The sequence below is a fragment of the Dipodomys merriami genome, unplaced genomic scaffold (genome assembly GCF_024711535.1).
Source record: "Dipodomys merriami isolate MVZ:Mamm:240054 unplaced genomic scaffold, mDipMer1.0.p SCAF_3, whole genome shotgun sequence".
In the NCBI taxonomy this organism is placed as follows: Eukaryota; Metazoa; Chordata; class Mammalia; order Rodentia; family Heteromyidae; genus Dipodomys; species Dipodomys merriami.
Window position 1 is genome coordinate 84,891,911 of NW_027204492.1, and position 18,711 is coordinate 84,910,621.

Below are 18,711 nucleotides of genomic sequence, written 5' to 3' on the forward strand. Positions count from 1 at the left end.
GCGTAGCAAAGTGACCCAATCGTTCCCCTGGAAGAATGGAACGTTCGCGCGCTCGGGTGCGTTTACTGTAGAGGCGTGGTTCCCTTGAGTGTCCCGACTTGCCCGCCAGATACCAGCGCCATGGAGGAGTACGCTCGGGAGCCTTGGTACGACTTTGGGCATAGGCATCGGGACTGTTGCCGTGGTCCAGGCCGGCCATGTGAGGCGGGAGGGGGAGGATTCCACCCCAGAATATCGTAATCCCAGAATTTGGGAGATCTAAGACCTCAACTACCTTCCGTTCCTGACCTAGCTCCTCCTACTCGGATTTTGTTAAAACGCGATTTGTTGTACGTGGGAGAAGGTGTGAGGTACGACGAACCTACCTCAGGTTCTTTACGTCTCCCGATTTCGTTATTTCCTGATCCCTCTTAACGCAGACAACACGCTGGTGAAATTAATCACAGCGTTGTGGGGTGACATGGATCTTAAAACCCTCGGGGGTACCTAGGATGGGTTTTTCTCCGGTCGTTTTCTTGTGAATTCCAGGCAGATTAGGGCTAGATGATCTTGTCGTGATCTTGAATTCTCCTCATGGTCTTCTTCGTTTTCCCCCCAGTTTTATATTTAAAGTAGGGCAAAGATTTAAAAGGCTTGAAAGGTTTAAAGAGGCTTGTGGACATGCTCAGGATTGTACAAGGGAGTGCCACTCCCTCCTGCTTTGAATGACAGTCACTAGCTAGTGAACCCTGAACACAAGCCAACTCTTTGGATGTAATCAATTCATTGAATTTTTGGTAGTAAGAAAACAATCGGCTGATACATGGGTTGGAATCAAGAGTAATATCCACCATCATCCCCTTTTACCCCACTTATACCTTTACAATCTTTTTGTGTGTAGGAGAGACCAAGTCTCACAATGTTTCCAAGGCTAGCCTTGAGCTGAAACCCTTCTATGGGATTACAGGGAGTGTACTACTACAACTGGCTTTCCTTTCTTGCTTTTATAAGAGAACTAAGATTGTTATTTTGAAGCATTTCATCCCACTTAGGAAGTTCCCATTCAGATGATTGTTTCTCTCAGTTGGAAAGAATCTTGGTGACAGGGCTTAGCTGGGAAAGGTCTCACATTAACCCTATGCTTCCTTTCTGATTGTATGCAGCCCATGGAGGATTGTGGATGACTGCGGAGGAGCCTTCACTATGGGTGTCATTGGTGGTGGAGTCTTCCAGGCAGTCAAGGGCTTTCGTAATGCCCCTGTTGTGAGTCTGAGCCTTCCCCTCTGGTGGTGTGGGAATCAATAGCCTTGACACTAAAAACTGCTTTGGAAACTGCTTGGAGCTGCCCTTCAACATGAACTTAACTTATTCTGATGCCTGTGTGCCAGGCCTGGCCCTTGGATCTGGGGTTTGGGGAAACTCAATAGTAGAACACGTGGTTAGTACGTAAAGCCCTGGGTTCCACCCCCAGTACCAGGAAACAAAAACAAACAAAAAAACAGGCAGTACCAAATCCTAAATGTATATACAAAGGCAGATTTTTTTTACCTAGAGTTAGAGTCTGGGTAAGAAACCTAGACACAGAAAAATGATTGAAGTTTAATTAACCAGAAGAGGAGAGCCTCAAAATGAAGTAAATCCTTTCCATTTAACACAATGAGTTCTGCTTCTTTCTCTGACCATCCTTCCAGAAGATTTCACTAAATGTCCTAACATTTAGTTAGCTTATTTTGTCTAAATAATTTATTTGTGTGTGTGTGCATCAGCAGTGGGGCTTGAACTCAGCGCCTAAATGCTATCTCGGCCATTTTGCTCAAGGCTGGTACTCTACAACTTGAGCCACATCTTTACTTCTGGCTGTTCGAGTGGTTAATTGGAGATAAGAGTTTCATGGACTTTTCTGGCCAGGCTGGCTTTGAACCTCCATCTTCAGATCTCAGACTCCTGAATAGCTAGGATTACAGGCATGAGCCCACCTTACTTAAGGGCTTTTTGAGACAAAAATCTCCCTATAAAACCTATGCTAGTCTTAGTGCTGAGTTTAGAGCTATGTGCCACCACGCCTAGCTTCTGCAATTTTTTTTTTTTTGTTGGTCTTGGGGCTTGAACTCTGAGCCTAAGCGCTGTCCCTCAGCTCTTCAGCTCAAGGCTAGCTCTCTACCACTTGAGCCACAGCGCCACTTCCAGTTTTCTGGTGGTTTAAGAGATTCACGGACTTTCCTGCCTGGGCTGGCTTTGAACTGCAATTCTCAGATCTCAGCCTCCTGAGTAGCTAGGATTATAGGCGTGAGCCACCAGCGCCTGGCACTTCTGCAATTTTTGTATCTAGCTTTGTCCCTCAACTCCTAGAATTCTCCTTTTTTTTATTTTTTATGTGCTACTACTGGGGCTTCAACTCAAGGCCTGGGCACTCTCTTAGCTTTTTCACTCAAAGCTGGCTCTGTACCACTTGCAGAATTTTGTTAGTTAATTAAAGGTAAGAGTCTCATGGAGGTTTGAGAATGTGGCTGAGTGGTAGAGTGCTTGCCTAGCATGCTGAAGCCCTGGCTTTGATTCCTCAGTACCACATAAACAGAAAAGGCTGGAAGTGGCGCTGTGACTCAAGTGGTAGAGTACTAGCCTTGAGCAAAAGAAGCTCAGGAACAGTGTCCAGGCCCTGAGTTCAACCCTCAGGACTGGGCAAAAAAAGTTTCATGGACTTTTTCTGCCCTGGCTGGCTTTTAACCTCAGTCCTCAGATCTCAGATCTCAGCTTGCTGTGTAGCTAGGATTACAGGTGTGAGCCACCAGCACCAGACAGAATCCTCCTTTCTGGGGCTGGGAATATGGCTTAGTGGTAAAATGCTTGCCTAGCATGCATGACGCCCTGGGTTTGATTCCTCAGTACCACATAAATAGAAAAGGCCAGAAGTGGTGTTGTGGCTCAATTAGTAGAGCGCTAGCCCTGAGTACAGAGAAGCTCAGGGACAGAGCCCAGGCCCTGAGTTCAAACTCCAGGACTGGCAAAAAAAAAATTCTCCTTCCTGGATCTTTGTCCATGTTTCTTAGGTCTTAGCACATGGCACTCCTTGTTCATTTATTTGTGTGTGTGTGTGTGTGTGTGTGAGAGAGAGAGAGAGAGAGAGAGAGAGAGATAGGAACCAAACCATGGCCTCCAGCATCAATGCCACAGAACTACAGTCCCAACACTCCATATGCCTCTTCCTTAATGAGGCCTTTCCAGAATCCCTGTCCTCCTCTTCCTGTTTTGTTTGTTTCTTGCTGGAACCTAGAGCCTTATACACTAAGCAGACTTTCTACCACTGAGATGCACTTTCGCAGCACCTCTTCCTTTTTATATTGCTGTTGGTACTGAAGTGTGACCTTAGGACTTTATGTTTGCTAGGCAGGTGCTCTACCACTTGAGCTATGACCCAGCCCTGATTTTTTTGCAAACTTTCTTGCCCTGGCCTCTGGATGATCTCAGCTTCCTAAGCAGTTTAGGATTACAGGTGTAAGCCACCTGCCCCCAGTTCTCCATCCCTCTCTTAAAAACTTAGAACCCTTCAAGCCCCACAACTGACAAAAGAAAAAAAGCTTAGAACCCCTCTGTACAACACTTTAATAATAATAACAATAAAAAATATTTAGAAGCCTGCCCTATCTACTTGTTTGCTTGCTTTTCCCCAGGGAATTCAACAACGGTTCAGAGGGAGTGTCAATGCTGTGAGGATTCGAGCCCCCCAGATTGGAGGTGAGGTGCTTGGGGAAACATAGGATATGTGATGTCAACTTTCAGGGTGATCTGTGTGTGCATGTTTGTGCCAGTCCTGGAGCTTAAACTTAGGGCATGGGTGCACTGTCCCTGAGCTGCTTTTGCTCAAGGCTACTGCTCTACCACTTGAGCCTCAGCTCCACTCTGTCTTTTTTGGTAGTTTTATGGAGATAAGAATCTCAGACTTGTAGCTGGGTACCAGTGGCTCATGCTAGTAATCCTAGCTACTCAGGAAGCTGAGATTTGAGGATCACGGTTCAAAGCCAGCCAGAGCAGGAAAGTCCATGAGATTCTTTTTTTTTTTTTTTTTTTTTTTTTTGGTCGGTCGTGGGGCTTGAACTCTGGGCCTGGGCGCTGTCCCTCAGCTCTTCAGCTCAAGGCGAGCGCTCTACCACTTGAGCTACAGCGCCACTTCCGGTTTTCTGGTGTTTTATTGGAGATAGGAGTCTCACGGTCTCTCCTGCCCAGGCTGGCTTTGAACTGCGATCCTCAGATCTCAGCCTCCTGAGTAGCTAGGATTACAGGCGTGAGCCACCAGCGCCCGGCTTCCATGAGATTCTTATCTCCAATAAACCACTCAAAACCAGAAGTGGCGCTGTCCCTCAAGTGGTAGAGTGCTAGCCTTAAGCTGAAGAGTAAGCTGAGGGACAGCACCCAGACCCAGAGTTCAAGCCCCATGACCACCACCAACAACAACAAAAAAGGAAACTCAGACTTTCCTGCCTGGGCTATCTTCAAACTGTCACCATTACTTGGTGTTTTTGCTCAAAGTTGATGTTCTACCTTTGAGCCACAGCTCCACTTCCAGTTTGTTTGTTTGTTTTTTGTTGAACGTGGGGCTTGAACTCTGGGCCTGGGCATTGTCCCTCAGCTCTTCAGCTCAAGGCAAGCACTCTACACCACTGAGCCACAGTGCCACTTCCGGTTTTCTAGTGGTTTACTGGAAATAAGAGTCTCACAGACTTTTCTGCCCAGGCTGGCTTTGAACCGCTGTCTTCCTGAGTAGCATGAGCCACCAACACCCGGCTCACTTCTAGTTTTAAATCTCAATCTTCAGATTTCAGATTCCAAGTAGCTAGGATTACAGGTGTGGGCCTTCAGTGCTCAGCTTTCAGCAGTTTAATTTGAAGGGATAAAGAATGTGGATTCTCAGCTGAAAGCCAGCAACTCACTTCTATAATCATAGCTATTCATGAGGCTGAGCAAAAAAGCTCAGAGGACAGTGCCCAGGCCCTGAGTTGAAGCACGCATGGGCGCGTGCACACGCACGCACGCGCGCGCACACACACACACACACACACACACACGTGTGAATTCTAGAGTTTAAATCCAGGCCATGTCTTATCACTGCTGGATGATCTTGGGTTAGTAGTGTGTCTTTTCTTTTCTTTTTTTAAATCAATTGTGGGGCTTGAACTAAGGGCCTGGGCTCTGTCCCTGTACCTCTTTCCTTTATGCTCAAGGCTAGTGCTACCACGTGAGCTACAGCACCACTTCTGGTTTTAGAGTGGTTAATTGGAAATGAGTCTCCTGGGGACATTTCTGCACCAGCAAGTAGTTTTATAATTTACTAAAAGTACATAGAACTTAAATTTTCTGGTAGCTATGTTCAGCCGTGTGTGTGTGTGTGTGTGTGTGTGTGTGTGTGTGTGTGTGTGTGTTTTGTGTGTGTTTTGTGTGTTGGTCCTGGGGCTTCAACTCAAGGCCTGGGCTGGCTCCAAACCATGTTCCTCAGATCTCAGCCTCCTGAGTAGCTAGAATTACCAGTATGAGCCACCAGCATCAAGCCAGCCCTTTAATAATATTAACTGATTTAATTTTTTATTTTTATTTTTTTGTCGATCATGGGGCTTGAACTCTGGGCCTGGGCTCTGTCCCTCAGCTCTTCAGCTCAAGGCTAGCGCTCTACTACTTGAGCCACAGCGCCACTTCGAGGTTTTTCTGCTTATGTGGTGCTGAGGAATCAAACCCAGGGCTTCATGCCGTGCAAGGCAAGCACTCCACAACTGAGCCACCTTCCCAGCCCACTGATTTAAATTTTCATAAGTCAGGGCTGGGAATGTGGCTTGCCTAGCATGCATGAAGCCCTGGGTTCGATTCCTCAGTACCACATCAACAGAAAAAGCCAGAAGTAGTGCTGTGACTCAAGTGGCAGCACTAGCCTTGAACTAAAGAACTCAGGGACAGTGCCTGGGCCCTGATTTCAAGCCCCAGGACTGGCAAAAAAATTTTTTTTTCATGAGTCAGATAACATGGAGTACCTGAAATAGATCGTAGAACACAGTAAACACAGTGTGTGTGTACATGTGTCAGTGCTCTGGCTTGAATTCAAGACCTGGGAGCTATCAGTGAGGTTTTTTTGATCAACTAGTGCTCTGCCACTTGAGCTATAGCGCCACTTCCAGCTTTTTGCTGGTTAATTAGAGATAAGAGTCTCACAGACTTCCTGCCCAGGCTAGCTTCAAGACACAGTCTTCAGATATCAGCCTCATGAGAAGCTAGGATAACAGGTATGAGCCACTAGTGCTGGGTTTTAACATTTTAACTACAACTTATCTAAACTTATCTAAACTGCTTGTGACCACAAGTTTTTCTAGTTTCAGAATTTTTCATACTTTTGGGGCTGGGAAGGTGGCTCAGTGGTAGAGCGCTTGCCTTGCATGCCTGAGGCCCTGGGTTCGATTCCTTGGCACCACATAAGAAAAAAGAAAAAAGCTGGAAGTGGCGCTGTGGCTCAAGTGGTAGAGCGCTAGCCTTGAGCTGAAGAGCTGAGGAACAGCGCCCAGGCCCAGAGTTCAGGCCCCACGACTGGACCAAAAAAAAAAAGAATTTTTCATATTTTTAAAATATCTACATATGTAAAGTGAAATTTCTGGAATTTAACCCCTGTCTTTTTTTTGGTAGGGGGAGTCCGGTCGTGGGGCCTGAGCTCTGGGCCTGGGTGCTGTCCCTCAGCTCTTCAGCTCAAGGCTAGTACTCTATCACTTGAGCCACAGCACCACTTCCGGCTTTTTTCTTTTTTTGCTTATGTGGTGCTGAGGAATCGAACCCAGGGCCTCATGCATGCAAGGCAAGCACTCTACCACTGAGCCACCTTCCCAGCCCCCCTAAGTTCAGTTCTTGTTATCACCACTCTCCCCACCAAAACAACAACAAAAATGGAGAAATGTGTCTTTCTATGTTGCCCAGGCAAATCTCTAACTTTTTTTTCTTGGTGCTGGTCCTGGGGCTCAAACTCAGGACCTGTGCATTGTCCCCTGAGGTCCTTTTTTTCTCAAGGCTAGAGCTCTACCACTTAAGCCACAGCTCCAATTATGGCATTTCTGGTAGTTTAGTAGAGATGAGTCTTACAGACTTTCCTGCTCCATCTGGCTTTGATCCAAGATTCTCAGATCTCAGCCTCCTGAGTAGTTAGGATTGCTGGCATGAGCCACTGCTACCTAGCTGATCTCTAACTCTTGAGCTCAAGTAATTTTTACCTTAGTTTCCAAAGTAGCTGGGACCACAGGCACATGTGCTTGCTCTTGACTTATTTTATTTTATTTTATTTTATTTATTTTTTTGTCGGTCATGGGACTTGAACGGGCTTGGGTGCTGTCCCTCAGCTCCTCAGCTCAAGGTGAATGCTCTACCGCTTGAACCACAGCGCCACTTTTGGTTTTCTAGTAGTTTATTGGAGATAAGAGTCTCATGGACTTTCCTGCCCGGGCAGGCTTTGAACTGTGATCCTCAGATGTCAGCCTCCTGAGTAGCTAGGATTACAGGCGTGAGCCACTGGCACCTGGCTGCACTTGACTAATTTTATACAGTATGTTCAGTTCATCTGTATTTTGGCTGTGTCACCTCACATGAAATCTGCTGTGGAATTTTCTATTTGTGTCAAATAGAAAATTTTATACTTGGGAACAGTTTGATTTCTAGGCCAGGGTTGTTTAACATATATTACGTACTGGCTTTCCTGATCCATTTTGTTTTGTTTGCCAGTCCTGGGCACTGTCCCTGAGCTTCTTTTTCTCAAAGCTAACACTCTACCACTTGAGCCACAGTGCCATTTCCAGCTTTTTCTGTTTAAGTTGTACTGAGGAATCAAACCCAGGGCATCATGCATTCTAGGCAAGCACTCTACCACTAAGCCACATTCCTAATCCTGAAATCAACACCAGAATTCCAACTCTGTGGTGATTAAAAGATGGAAATTGTAGCCGGGTGTCGGTGGCTTATACCTGTAATCCTAGCTACTGAGGAGGCTGAGATCTGAGGATCAGGATTCAAAGCCAGCCCGAGCAGAAAAGTTCGTGAGACTCTTTATCTCCAATAAACCACCAGAAAACCGGAAGTGGTGCTGTGGCTCAGGAGGCTGAGATCTGAGGCTCTCAGTTCAAAGCCAGCCTGGGCAGGAAAGAGTGAGACTCTTATCTCCAATTAACCACCAAAACGCATGAAGTAGAGTTGTAGCTCGAGTGGTAGAGTGCCAGCCTTGAGCAAAAAAATCTCAGGGACAGCACTTAGGCCCCAAGTTCAATCAAGCCCCAGGACCAGCACAAAACAAAGCCATTTAAAAGATGGATCTACTTATAACCATTTTTCAATTACATATAAAGGTAAAGAGGGCGGTGCACCCATGGCTCATGCCTGTATGCACTAAGGAAGCTGAGATCTGAGGATTGAGATTTGAAGCCAGCCTATGCCAGAAAGTCTATGAGAGTTATCTCCAATTAACCATCAAACAAAACTGGAGATGAAGCTGTGGCTCAAGGGGTAAAGTGGTAGCCAGAAAGCTCAGGGACAGTGCCAAGGCCCTGAGTTCAAGCCCCAGGATTGGCACATGCACATACACACAAAAAAAGATGAAGAGAATTTTTTATTTTGCTGGTCCAATAAACCGCTAGAAAACCGGAAGTGGTGCCGTGGCTCAAGTGGTAGAGAGCTTGCCTTGAGCTGAAGAGCACAAAGACAGTGCCCAAGCCCAGAGTTCAAGCCCCATGACCGACCAAAAAAAAGTCTCACAGACTTTCCTGCCCAGGCTTACTTTGAACCAAGATCCTCAGATCTCAGCCTCCTGAGTAGCTAGGATTATAGGCATGAGCCACCGACACCGGGCTCTTTCTTTTCTCTTTCCTTTCCTTTTCCTTTTCCTTTTCCTTCCTCCCTCCCTCCCTCCCTCCCTCCCTCCCTTCCTTCTTTCCTTCCTTCCTTCCTTCCTTCCTTCCTTTCTTTTCTTCTCTTTTTCTTTCCTTCATTTTTATGTGCCTGTGTTCAGGGACTTTTTTTGTTTTTGGTCAGTCATGGGCCTGAACTCTGGGCCTGGACACTGTCCCTCAGCTCTTCAGCTCAAGGCTAGCGCTCTACCACTTGAGTCACAGCGCCACTTCTGGCTTTCTTCTGCTTATGTGGTGCTGAGGAATCAAACCCAGGGCTTCATGTGTGCAAGGCAAGCACTCTACCACTGAGCCACCTCCCCAGCCCATGGGACTTTTTTTTTGTTAGTCATGGGACTTGAACTCAGGGCCTGGGCACAGTCCCTCATCTGTTCAACTCAAGGCTAGCACTCTACCACTTGAGCTACCGTGCCACTTCTGGTTGGAGATGAGTCTCACGGACTTTCCTGCTCAGGCTGGCTTTGAACTGCGATCCTCAGATTTCAGCCTCCTGAGTAGCTAGGATTACAAGCGTGAGCCACTAGTGCCCAACTGTTATCTGCCTCTTTGTCTCCATTCTTCTCCCCTTTCTTTTCCTTTCCTTTTATTTTCTTTTTTCCCATCCTGGGGCTTGATCTCATGCCTTGCGTTCTTGCTAGATTTTTTTGTTCACTTAAAGCTAGCACTCTCCCACTTGAGCTACATATAGCTCCACTTCTGGCTTTTTGGTGGTTAATTGGAAGTAAGAGTCTCATGGACTTGCCTCCTTCCAGCTGGCTGCCATCCACAAATCTCAGCCTCCTGAGTAGCTAGGATTGCAGGTGTGAGCCACCAGTACCCTGCCACTCTCCTTTTCTTTATTTGTTGCTGGGGACGGGTTGCAGGGTCTTCTGCAGTTGAAGCATGCCCTGTATACCAAACTCCCTTTTCTTCCCCGTTCTTGCACAGAGCCTTCAGGCATTTGAAGTCTCCATCCCCTGAGATATGAATTCTTGGGATCTCTGGAAAATACTGACGAGACCTCTGCCCCTCTACAGGTAGTTTTGCAGTGTGGGGAGGCCTATTCTCCACCATTGATTGTGGCTTGGTACGACTTCGGGGCAAAGAGGATCCCTGGAACTCCATCACCAGTGGTGCCTTGACTGGGGCTGTGCTGGCTGCTCGCAGTGAGTGTCTTTGGCTCCTGGCCCCAGTCCCTTCCCTCTGTTCTGCCTGCCCTCACCTCTGTCTCTCTCCACCTCCAGGTGGCCCATTGGCCATGGTGGGCTCAGCCATGATGGGGGGCATCCTATTGGCTCTCATTGAGGGTGTGGGCATCCTCCTCACACGCTATACCGCACAGCAGTTCCGCAATGGTAAGGATCTGTGGAACAACGGGTAGGGAAAGGTGGGAATAGCCCTACCAGCCTCCTTCCATGTAACTTACTTCATTATCTTTTTCCTCCCTCTCTAGCACCTCCATTCTTCGAAGACCCCAGTCAACTAGGTCCAAAGGATGGTAGTAGCCCAGCTCCTGGCTATCCTGGCTACCAACAATTCCACTGAGGAACCCACTGCCTGCCACCTTGGGAGCTGCTCCTCCCGCCCCAGTCATCTACCTCCAAGGGAGGGCTGGCTCCCACTTAGCCCTGGAACCTGTCAGAGAGGAGGACCTATACTAACACCCCTATCCCAGGGTGGGAGTGGTATACCCCAGCTGCCCTAACAAATGGGTCCCTTTTTCTCTCAGGGCACCCCAGCCCCATACTCATAAAAAGCCCTTACCCCAGCTCCTTTGTGTGGCACCCTAATAAGTATTTAAAGCCAGTTTGGAAATGCTTGTGTATGCATTCCTTCGACTATCCCTGAGACTCTGATCTCAGGACAGGAGGCAAAGCCCTTGCCAAGGACTTAAGAGTCCCACAGGAGTGGCTCTAGTCATAACTTGGCAGAGGGAATGAGCAGGGAGGGGAAGAAGGAGCATGAAGATGTGAATTACAGTCAGGTGCGCTGGTGGCTCTCTCCTATAATCCTAGCTACTCAGAAAGCTGAGACCTGAGGATTAAAGTTGGAAGCCAGCCTGGGCAAAGGAGTCCATGTGACTTCTATCTCTAAATTAAAAAGCCAGAAGTTAGCCTTGAGCCAAAGAAGCTCAGGGACAGTGTTGGGATCCGGAGTTCAAGCTCCAGGGCTAGTACCACAACAAAACAAAAGATGTGAATTAGACACATGAAAACACAAGAACAGGCTTGAAGGTGTATGAGAATATAAGGATTTGTGGATGGATCTGTACACTGCTTCCCTCATGCCATACATACAGCCCAATACCCTTGCTGCCTCCTCCATAAAAAACCATGGATAAGGCTGAAGAATTGATTTAATAAGAAACCCTCTTCTGAACACCAGTTACCTCATTTACATAAAGAATCCTCATCATGTGACCTCAACTTTGTTCCTGGGCTGAAAGTAGAGATTGGGCAGACCTGGCTTCCTCAAAGTACCCTGTAACAGTCTCCTGGTCCATCACAGTTTTGTTTTTGTGGGTCATGGGGCCTGAACTCTGGGCCTAGGTGCTGTCCCTCAGCTCTTCAGCTCAAGGCTAGCACTGTACCACTTTAGCAACAGTGCCACTTCCAGTTTTCTTGTGGTTAATCGGAGATAAGAGTTTCATGGACTTTCCTGCCCAAGCTGGCTTTGAACCGTGATCCTCAGAGCCTCCTGAGTAGCTAGGATTACAGGCATTAGCCACTAGCACCCAGCTTGTTTGTTTGTTTGTTTTGCCAATCCTGGGGTTTAAACTCCGGGCCTGGGCATTGTCCCTGAGCCACAGTGCCACTTCTGGCTTTTTGTTGTTGTTTATGGTAATGAGGAATCAAACCCAGAGCTTCATGCATGCACTCTACCACTAGGCCACATTCCAACCCTGCAGCTCAAAAGGCTAGCGCTCTCCCACTTGAGCCACAGCACCACTTCTAGTTTTTTTCTTTTTTGCTTATGTGGTGCTGAGGAATCGAACCCAGGGCCTCATGCATGCAAGGCAAGCAAGCGCTCTACCACTGAGCCACCTTCCCAGCCCAGAAGACTAAATTTTTATTGTAAGTAATTTCCTAGTGACATGGCTGGCAGAGGTCTCTACTGTACTTGTATTCGATTACTTTGATTTCCCTTCACCCCCAGACAATTCAGCAGTCATTTTCTCCTTCTGATCCTGAATCAGGTCAAATTCTTCCTTGTATTTCACTATGCAGGATGCACACCCTTCATCTTTCTTCTCTCTCTTAGACATAATATTGTACAGCTTAACCAATGGATATAAAGGTTCAGGTTTCTCCTCAGTAACTTGCTGAGCCACCTCAGCCCTGGTTTGTTGATAAGGTGCTCCACAATGTTTCAATGTATTACATTTAGATTTCCTTTGCTTACCCATATTTCACTCTGAACTTTTAGCTCAAAGTTAAGGACAATGCAGTACAAGCACACACATCTTGTAGCCATGCAAACAGCAAGTGCCTCCATCACAGTTTTATTTTATTTCATTTTATTTTGAGTCAGTATGATGATATAGCCCTGGCTTGCCTGGAACTATGTAGCAGTATTTTTCTGAGTCTGAGTCCAAGATATCTAAGTACCACATTTCCTTTTTGAGTCAGTGTGGCTATTTTCCTAGATTATCCTAGCAAATTCCCTGTGTAGCACCATTGTTATATATGTATATATTTATATTTATATAAGTGTATATATATATATATCTGTGTGCTAGGTTTATTCCAGTAACGGTGTGTGTGTGTGAGTGTGTTGGTACTGGGGCTTGACCTCTGGGCCTTGTACTCTTGCTGAGGTTTTAGACTCAAGGTTAATGCACTAGTACTTGAGCCTAGCTCTACTTCTGGATTTTTGCTGGTTACTTGGAAATAATCTCATGAGCTGGGTACTGGTGGCTCATGTTAGCTACTTAGGAGGTTGAGCTCTGAGGATTGAGGTTCAAAGCTAGTTTGGATTTTTTTAAAAATGCCTGAGACTCATCTCCAATTAACTTCCCCCAAAAAAGCCAGAAGTTAACTTTAGGCCAAAATGGTAGAGCTCTAGCAAAACAACAACAACAACTCAGGAATAGGCTGTACTCAATCCTCAACAGGTAAGGACTGTTTATTGAGGAACAGAGAGGGACATAGACCTTCCCGTGGGTTTAGGGGTGGTGCAAGGGACTGGATTTTGGGGTGGGCTTTTATAGGGCTTACCAAGGAGGCAGAGAATTAAAAATAAAAAAAGCCTCTGCCCAAGCTGACTTCCAGCCTGGGTCTTTAGATGTCAGCCTAAGTAGCTAGGAGTACAGCACTGGCTTCTGCAAATAAGTCTTAAGCAGAAGAAAGTATATTTCCACCCCTAGCTTGTTTTGGGGTTTTGTTTTGTTGTTGTTGCCAGTCCTGGGGCTTGAACTCGGGGCCTGGGCCCTGTGCCTGAGCTAGCACTCAACCAGTTGAGCCACGATGCATTCTGGAATTGAACCCAGAGCTTCATGTATGCAAGGCAAACACTACCACTAAGTCGTATTTCTAGCCCATTGTTTTTGGAGTCTTTTGTGGGTTTTTTGGTCAGTTGTGGGGCTTGAACTCGGCCTGGGTGCTGTCCCTGAGCTCTGCAGCTCAAGGCTAGCACTCTACCACTTGAGCCACAGCACCACTTCCACTTCTCTGGTGATTACTTGGAGATGAGAGTCTCTTGGGGAATTTCCTGCCCTGGCTGGCTTTGAACCTTGATCCTCAGATCTCAGCCTAAGCCACCAGTGCCCAGCCCCATTGTTAATTTTTGAGTCATATTGTTATGTATCACTTTAGCCCTCCAGAACTCTGTAGCACAGGCTGGCCACAACACCTTACCATCCTGCCTCAACTTGAGTACTGAGGCCTCCAGTTGTTTTCTTAAGGCAAACCACAAAATAGCTAGAACTGAGACTTCATTTTGGGGTAGGGTAGGTGAGAGGTAAGATTTTTTTTTTTAATGTATATCATCCCTCCATTTCTGTCACTTCTGGGCAAACCCCTACAATGAGTGGCACAAACTTCATCTCAACTGGGGTGCAAATGCCACATAGAGACTTGTTTCCAGAGTGTTGGTCAAGTTTGTTTGTACAGACCACACCAATACCCATGCCCTAATCGGAGCTTTTAACCCCCTTTTCTGTAAGCCACTGCCAGGAGGTGGAAATGCCCTTTCTTCTGCTTAAAACTGGTTCACAAGGGCTGGGAAGGTGGCTCAGTGGTAGAGTGCTTGCCTTGCATGCCTGAGGCCCTGGGTTCGATTCCTCAGCACCACATAAGCAGAAAAAGCCAGAACTGGCACTGTGGCTCAAGTGGTAGAGTGCTAGCCTTGAGCTGAAGAGCTGAGGGACAGCGCCCAGGCCCAGAGTTCAGGCCCCACGACTGGACCCCCCCCCCAAAAAAAAAAAAACTGGTTCACAGTCAGGTGCTTATGGCTCTCACCTAAAATTCTAGCTACTTAGGAGGCTGATATCTGAGGATCACAGTTCAAAGCCAGCCGGATCAGGAAAGACCCTTGAGACCTAATTCCCAATTAATCACCAAAAAGCCAGAAGTGGATTTGGGGGCTGTGGCTCAAGTGGTAGAAAGCTAGCTTTAAGCACAAAAGTTCAGGGACAGCGTCTCCCTCCCCTCCCTGCTTCTCTGCGTGGTGATGAGCACTGGGAACAGAGTCTCAAAAGCTGGATGGAGCTAGAGGTGGGGCAGTCCCTGGGGAGGAGAGGCTTAGGATCTGGGCAGGGCCTGTAGTTGCTGGACTTGAGCCACTACACAAAGTTTGGACAGTGGCAATCTTGTCAGACAGCAAGGAAACATGGGAAAGGGGTGGGGCCGGGGTGAGGAGTGGGGTCTGTGGATTCTTACTAGACAAATATCTGGTAGAGAGATGATTGGAAATGTTCGGGCCCGGGAAGGCTGGAGGACCTCAAAGGGCTTGGGCTGTGGGGTGCAGAAGGGACTGGTCCAAAGATGCAGGTAGCCCGAAAAACACAAGTGTCAATTCCTGGAATACAAGGGTTTGATGATTTTCTGACCCCTCAAAAGGCTCTGATAGCCAGGCGCCAGTGGCTCATACCTGTAATCCTAGCTACTCAGGAGGCTAAGATCTGAGGTACGCAGTTCAAAGCCAGCCTGGGCAGGAAAGACGGTGAGAGTCCTATCTCCAATAAACCACTAGAAAACCAGAAGTGGCGCTGTGGTTCAAGTGGTAGAGCGCTCGCCTTGAGCTGAAGAGCTGAGGGACAGCGCCAAAGCCCAGAGTTCAAGCCCCATGACTGACAAAAAAAGGCTCTGCTGCTGGACTGTGTTTTGCAGTGGGGCCCCAGCTAGGATATTGAGAGGCGAATTCAAGGTACCAGCCATCCTCAATTGGCACTGAGTCACTCAAGTAGGAGGTGGTGTAACTCAACTGAGGATCACCAGGTCTCTGGGGGGTTTTACAATGGCCCAGAGATTGGGCCTTTCCTTCACTAACCTGTTTTTTTTTTTTTGCTGCCAAAGCTCAGGGCTTTGCACTGTAGCTACTCTAGCACCTACTTATGGCAGGGTTTAGCCAGTAGCAAATTTCAACAGGAACAACAAACTTAGAAACAGATTCTGAGCCAGGCTCCAACTGGCCCCACCTGTAATCCCTAGCTACTCGGAGGCTGAGATCTGTTAGCAATTCGAAGCCAGTCAGGAAAAGAAAGTCTGTTTAGACTCATCTCCAATCAATCAGCAAAAAGCTGGAAGTAGAGATGTGGCTCAAGTGGTAAAGCATCAAACTTGAGTGCCCAGGCCATGAGGTTAAGACCCATATTGGCACCAAAAAAAGCTGGGTGCCAGTGGCTCATGCCTGTAATCTTAGCTATTCAGAAGGCTAAGCTTTTGAGTATCAAGGTTCAAAGCAAGCGTGGGCAGGAAATTCTTGGGAACCTTATCTCCAATAAAATACCAAAAAGCCAAAAATGGAGCTGTGATTCAAGTGGTAGAGTGCTAACCTTGAGTAAAAGAAGTTCAAGGAGAGCATCTACGTCCTAAGATCAAACTCCAGGACCAGAAAAAAAAAAGAGAGAGAGAAAGAGAAGAAAGCAAACGAATTCCTCGAAACAAGGTTTTTATTCATTTTTTGTTTTGTTTTGTTTTGTTTTCATTTGCCAGTCCTGGAGCTTGAACTCAGGGCCTGGGCACTGTCCCTGAGCTGCTTTTGCTCAAGGCTAGTACTCTACCACTTGAGGCACAGCACCACTTCCAGCTTTTTCTGTTTATGTGGTACTAAGGAATCAAACCCAGGGTTTCATGTATGTTTCTTTTTTTTTTTTGTCGGTCGTGGGGCTTGAACTCTGGGCCTGGGCGCTGTCCCTCAGCTCTTCAGCTCAAGGTGAGCGCTCTACCACTTGAGCTGCAGCGCCACTTCCGGTTTTCTGGTGTTTTATTGGAGATAGGAGTCTCACGGTCTCTCCTGCCCGGGCTGGCTTTGAACTGCGATCCTCAGATCTCAGCCTCCTGAGTAGCTAGGATTACAGGCGTGAGCCACCAGCGCCCGGCAGGGTTTCATGTATGTTAGGCAAGCACTCTACCACTAAGCCACATTCCCAGCCCTCTTTGTAGTTTTTTTTTTTTTTTTTTGGGGGGGGGTCCGGTCATGGGGCCTGAACTCTGGGCCTGGGCGCTGTCCCTCAGCTCTTCAGCTCAAGGCTAGCACTCTACCACTTGAACCACAGCTCCACTTCCGGCTTTTTTTTTCTTTTTGCTTCTGTGGTGCTGAGGAATTGAACCCAGGGCCTCAGGCATGCAAGGCAAGCACTCTACCACTGAGCCACCTTCCCAGCCCCATAGTTTTTGTTTTGTTTTCTTTTTGTCTTGTTTGTTCATTTATCTGTCTTTAGGAGGGTAAGAGGGAGCACAGAAATGGAGGGTCAAAGGGTGAACAAATGCAGCAGTGGTACTCATTAGACACTATGTGGAAAATGAACCATACAGTTTGTGCCTAGGGATGAGAGGGAGAAAATTGGAGAGCGGCAAGGGAAAGGGTGATAATGTCCAAAAAGGAATGTACTCCTTACCTGACTTATGTAACTGTAACCACTCTGTACATCAACTTAATAATAAAAAACAAAAGAAGAAAGTTAGCTGGAAGTATGGCTCAAGAGGTAGAGTACCTGCTGGGCACCTGTGGCTCACTCCTGGAATCCTAGCTATTCAGGAGGCTGAGATCTGAGGATCTGGGTTCAAAATCAGCCTGAGCAAGAAATTCCATGAAATTTTTTTTTTTTTTGGTCAGTAGTGGGGCTTGAACTCTGGGCCTGGGTGCTGTCCATCAGCTCTTCAGCTCAAGGCAGTGCACCTTGGGCCACAGCGCCACTTCCGGTTTTCTGAGTCGTTTATTGAAGATGAGTCTCATGGACTTTGACTTTCCTGCCTGGACTAGCTTTGAACCTCAATCCTAAAATCTCGGCCTCCTGAGTAGCTTAGATTACAGGTGCAAGCCACTTGAGAGTCTTATCTCCAAAGAACAAAGAGTCAGAAGTAGAGCTGTGGCTCTAGGTAAGGCACGAGTCTTTTGCAAAATAACTCAGGACAAGGCCAGGCACTCAGTTCAAGCCCCAGGACTGCCAAAAAAAAAAAAAAAAAAAAAAAGGCTGGAGTGCCAGTGGCTTACTCCTGTAATCCTAGCTACGCAAGAGGCAGTTGTCAAGCCAGATGCTGGTGGGTCTTGCCTGTAATCCTGAAATCTGAGGATTTGCAGTTTGAAGCCAGTCTGGGCAGAAAAGTCTCCAAGAGACTCTTATCTCCAATAAACTACTCAAAAAAATAAATTAGCAACCCTGAAGCTGCCTTGTGGAGTACAAAGAGGCTCAAGGACATTATCCAGGCCCAGAGCTCAAGGCCCAGGACTGGCAAAAAAAAAAAAAAAAGGCTGAGATCTGAGGTGAGGATCACGGTTTGAGGCCAGCCTGAGCAGAGAAGATTGTGAAACTTTTCTGCTGAAGTTGTAGAGTGCTATCCTTGAGTAAAGAAGTTTAGGAGCCAGATGCCAGTGGCTCATGCCTGTAATCCTTGCTAATAAGGAGACTGAAATCTGGGGATCGTGGTTCAAAGCCAGCCTGGGCAGGAAAGTCTATGAGATTCATATCCAATTAATCACCAGAAAACCAGAAGTTGTGCTGTGGCTCAAAATGGAGCACTAGCCTTGAACAAAAATCTTAGAGCCCAGGCCCTGTGTTCAGGCCCCTGGACCAGCAAAAACAAAAACAAACCAAAAAAAAACCCCTGTAATCCTATTCTAGCTACTCAAGAAGCTCAGTAGAAAAAGAAAATAGTAACAAGAAGCCATATGAATGACAGAAACACAGGCTAGGAAATGAGACCTAAACAGTATAAAATGCCCACAAAGGAAGGAATGAGAGTTGCAAGGCAAAGATTTAGCCACCAGGTGGCGAAATAGGGTCATCAGTTGGGGTTCACTGGAGCTTGTAGAATTATTATGTTTTGTTATGAGAGACAGAGAGAGAGAAACAGAGACAGAGACAGAGACAGAGAGCACTAGTGCATGAAGTCAGGGCCTGGGTACTGTCCCTGAGCTTTTTTGCTCAACAGTGACATTCTACCATATGTGCCACAGTGCCATTTCCAAGTACCATTTCTGGTAGTTAACTGGAGATAAGAGTCACAGGAAATAAATACCTTGTCCAGGCTGGCTTCCAATCTTGAGCAGTTAGGATTATGGGCATGAGCCACTGGTGCCCTACTTTCTCTAGGAATTTTTTTTAGTTCTGGGGGGCACATGCTAGGCAAGTGCTATATCATTGACCAACAACCCCAGCCCCTTTCTCAGATTAAATACC

The 18,711-nt window shown here is 47.0% G+C and overlaps 1 protein-coding gene across 1 annotated transcript; it reads left to right on the forward strand.

Moving 5' to 3' along the window:
* The first annotated feature begins 25 nt into the window (after positions 1–25).
* Timm17b (translocase of inner mitochondrial membrane 17B) lies at positions 26–10,685 on the forward strand. The gene is made up of 6 exons (XM_070039177.1): positions 26–146; positions 1,143–1,242; positions 3,648–3,711; positions 9,908–10,036; positions 10,115–10,225; positions 10,324–10,685. Exons 1-6 carry the CDS (start codon positions 121–123, stop codon positions 10,413–10,415), a joined length of 522 nt encoding a protein of 173 aa, XP_069895278.1. The 5' UTR covers positions 26–120; the 3' UTR covers positions 10,416–10,685.
* Positions 10,686–18,711: the final 8,026 nt, after the last annotated feature.